This window comes from Sinocyclocheilus rhinocerous, unplaced genomic scaffold (assembly GCF_001515625.1).
Source record: "Sinocyclocheilus rhinocerous isolate Xijiao unplaced genomic scaffold, SAMN03320098_v1.1 scaffold286, whole genome shotgun sequence".
Taxonomy (NCBI): Eukaryota; Metazoa; Chordata; class Actinopteri; order Cypriniformes; family Cyprinidae; genus Sinocyclocheilus; species Sinocyclocheilus rhinocerous.
In genome coordinates this window covers 859567-863220 of record NW_015632405.1, presented here as the reverse complement: position 1 = coordinate 863220, position 3654 = coordinate 859567, and the positions used below count along the sequence as shown (strand labels likewise).

Sequence of the window (3654 nt, the reverse complement as noted above, 5' to 3'; positions counted from 1 at the left end):
GTTTTGTAAAAATCGACGCGTTTCAAAAAGGTGGGGCATAGAGGAGAAACAATAATGTACAGTATGTGCAAAATAATGTGTTTTTTGAACTTTAAACCGCATAAACACATTTCATTACACCAAATACACAAAATAATGTTCTTTTTAGCAGCATCATATGACCCCTTTAAGACCTTTATGCCATCTATGGTGTTAGGGTCTAGGCCGACACAAAAGCTTTTAAGATTTATAGGCTTTTGAGTACATTTGGAGATGGCCATTTTCTTAATGATCCCGTTATGGCTATCCAAATGGTAAAGTTAAACAGTTTTTGATAATTATTGACCTAAAAAATCTAGAGAATTGTACTGCAGTGGTTTTGAGGTTTAGTGAAATACCTAGGACCTTAAGGCAAAGTTATAGAGAATGAGGAGATTCAACATATGCTATGAATATTGTTTATGTGTGATACGTAGCGCCACCCAGTGGCTGATTTCTTTCATATTTCACAAGAGTCGAGAGTCTCCGCTAGAGTCAAGAGTCAAACAGGCCCACCAAGTTTCGTTTTGATCGGCCTCCGTTAATCTAATCGGCAGCCATGTTTTTTAAAAGACGCGAAGGTCCTCATAGACATTCATGGCACCTTTGACCAAGACACTGCATGCCAATTATCAAGTCAATCGGACTAAAGATTGTGTAGTTATAGCCATTTTCATGTTTTTTTTTTTCCTGTTATAGCGCCACCAAGTGGCCAAAAGCTACTTTTTTTTTTACTGTGACCTCGGACTGAGCTTTTACACATGTGTACCATGTTGGGTGAAAATATCTCATTGCAATCAAGAGATATAACCATTTTAGTAAAAGGCAACTGCTACTTCAAACGTTTTGGCATTCTGTTGCGAACCTGAATCACCAATCGAAATTATTTTGATAACTTTTTTGCCATGAGTGTTTATAGATGATGCATGCCAAGTTTTGAACAAATTGCACAAATGGCCTATGAGGAGTTCGAAAAAGTAGATTTTTCAAATAATCACAAATGTTTAACGAACAATTTGATTGACAGCAGTGGTTCTTGAGGCAAAGTTGTTCAGAATGAGGAGATTCAACATATGATATGAATATTGTGTATGTGTGATACGTTGCTTGATATATAGGGTCTAAAACACGATTGTGCCACCCAGTGGCCGTTTTCTTTCAAACTTCGCACAGACCTCTAGGGCCATGAGCCAAATAGGCCCACCGAGTTTCGTCCCCATCGGCCTCCGTTAACCTGTACTAACAGATGCTCAAAATTTATAGGCCGATGGCAGCCATGTTTTCTTTCGAGATACACAAATGTCATCATAAATCATTAAGGCAACTTGGACAAAGACAGTGCATGCCAATTTTCAAGTAATTTGGACTAACAGTTGCGTAGTTATAGCTGTTTTTGTATTTTTTTCGTAATATAGTGCCACCAAGTGGTAAATCTCTGCAATTTTTTTTGTATGACCACAGAATGAACTCGTACATGAGTATGACAAGTTTGGTGAAAATATCTAATTTTGTTCAAGAGTTATAACCATTTAAGTGAAAGTGGCCCTGCCTACTTCGAACCTTTTGGCGTTCCGTCACGAGAGTGAATCACCGATCGAAATTCTTTTGACCAGGAAGGTCTCTAGATGATGTATAGCAAGTTTCGAGTGAATCGGACAAACGGCCTATGAAAATTCAAAATGGCGGAAAAAATGTAATGGCGGAAATGAAATCAGAGATATACAGTATGTTTTGTTCGTCTTGAGCCAAGGATTCCAATGATAACGGTCAAACGGTTTAGGAGTTATGAGCAGTTTCGCGTTGTTGATCGCTGTAGCGCCCCCTATTGGCCAATCGGGGTCATACCTTGTCAGGCTCTCCCCAAATTGAGACCCACCATCTGGCCTGGTTTCAAGTCTCTAGGCCTTACGGTTTGGTCTGCACAATCAGTTTTACGTTGGAATAATAATAATAAAAATCCTAACAATTACAATAGGGTTTCAGCGCTACGTGCTTGAACCCCTAATTACATAAATGTGTTGCTTGTTCAAATTGTCAAGATGCGTGCTCACAAAAACATCTAATAGGTTGACTCTCAAGAAAACGTCTAAGTCACACCAACTTTTGCCATTTAGTTTAATTTTTATTAAGCATTATACTATAAGTATTTAATTATATTTAAGTAATATATTTATATAAGTATTAAGATTTGTTTGCATTGTGACATTATTTTTATAACAATAAAGCACATTTCTTATTGCAGCTGTAATGGATCTGGTTTTATTTTTATCAATGATGATTCCCATGACTGTAATATATTTTTACTACATTACAGTAAAACAATGTAATACAATACACTTTATTTGAATCAGGTATTACAACAAATGCTACTATAAATATAAACAAAAATATAAAATATTTTTTAGCATTAGAGTAATTAGAACTTAGAGTAAAATACTTAATAAAAAACAATCTTAATGGTCTTAAAAACATGCTTCATTTTCTTTATGCAAAATATAACTGTATGTATTTTTTATTGATTCTGGTGTAAAATATTATTTGGAAATATTCATGACAGGTTTCATGAGATTCACCCTATCTAAAATATTACGCTACCAAGAAAGCAGCTTTTAATTCATTCAAGTGTAGTTTTTCTATCTGCTCAGCACATGATGGAACAGAGGGTTCAGGGCAATGTCAAAAGTTAAGACAGAGGATGAAAATATTTTGCACATTCCAGTGGTGGGTATGTTTGGAGCGGGTGAGTCAGACTGCTCACAGAGTCTCAGTGAGAAGTTACTCCTCTGTTTACATTTCTCAAATTACTGTAGGATAACAATCCTTTAATCAGTCTCTCTTCTGTCTAAGCAGATACACTTGAAACATTGGTAGTATATAAACCATGGTTTCTTTACCACAAACTACAACATCTCACAAGAAAACATCACTCTAACAATGTCTTTCTGTGTGCCATCAAAATGTTTCTAAGCTGTTGTGATTAGGTTATATTTTTATGTGTGTGAGAAATATGCACCAATAAATATCAGAAAAAAACATTATTAGAGTGATGTTCCCAATTCAAATAATTCCATATGTCAAGTACCACTGGCTGACAGCACAGACTCCACCCACCTCATCTCCTTCCTCTGAGTGCTGCGAGAGCTGGTCGTGGTCAATGATCTCCGCCTCGTCCTCTGTAGGCCCGTTTCCGACCCGGACGCCACCGAACTTCTGCGTGCCCTGTTGGGTAAGTCCGGTGGGTGAGCCTGTCTGCTCTAAAGTTTCTAGATTCTCTGCAGGTCTTGCCTCCCTCATCTGGGACTAAATACAAACAAGGTCTGTGTGGCTATCAGCACGCCATGGGCCGTCTGAGTGTATGCTGTGTTTGGTACAGCTGTTTGGGGCACCTACCAAACACAATGGAGCTATACCTGTCAATCGCAATGCAGCTGGGCCTGTATCAGAAATGAACTAAAGGAACTTAAGGGAAACTTAAGGGAAAATTTGTGTCCTCTGACACTGATTTTCAAGGGTATTTTTATTAGTGCACTTTCGCAGACTTCTTAGTGCATTACCACCACCTATCTCTCAAATGGACCATTGACACTCCCAATTGAGATTGTAGATAGAGTGTCAATGGTCCATTTGAGAGATAGG

The 3654-nt window shown here is 37.7% G+C and overlaps 1 protein-coding gene across 2 annotated transcripts in view; it reads right to left on the bottom strand.

Annotated features, from left to right (window-relative positions):
- Positions 1-3654, bottom strand: part of LOC107742255 (V-type proton ATPase 116 kDa subunit a-like) — a 26541-nt gene that overhangs the window by 7981 nt on the left and 14906 nt on the right. Inside the window, exon 18 of one of the 2 annotated variants that reach the window (XM_016555155.1) lies at positions 3130-3318. In XM_016555155.1, coding sequence (XP_016410641.1) covers positions 3130-3318 — 189 coding nt within the window. The remainder of the gene's footprint in view (positions 1-3129; positions 3319-3654) is intronic. The other variant, XM_016555156.1, reaches the window with a different exon arrangement.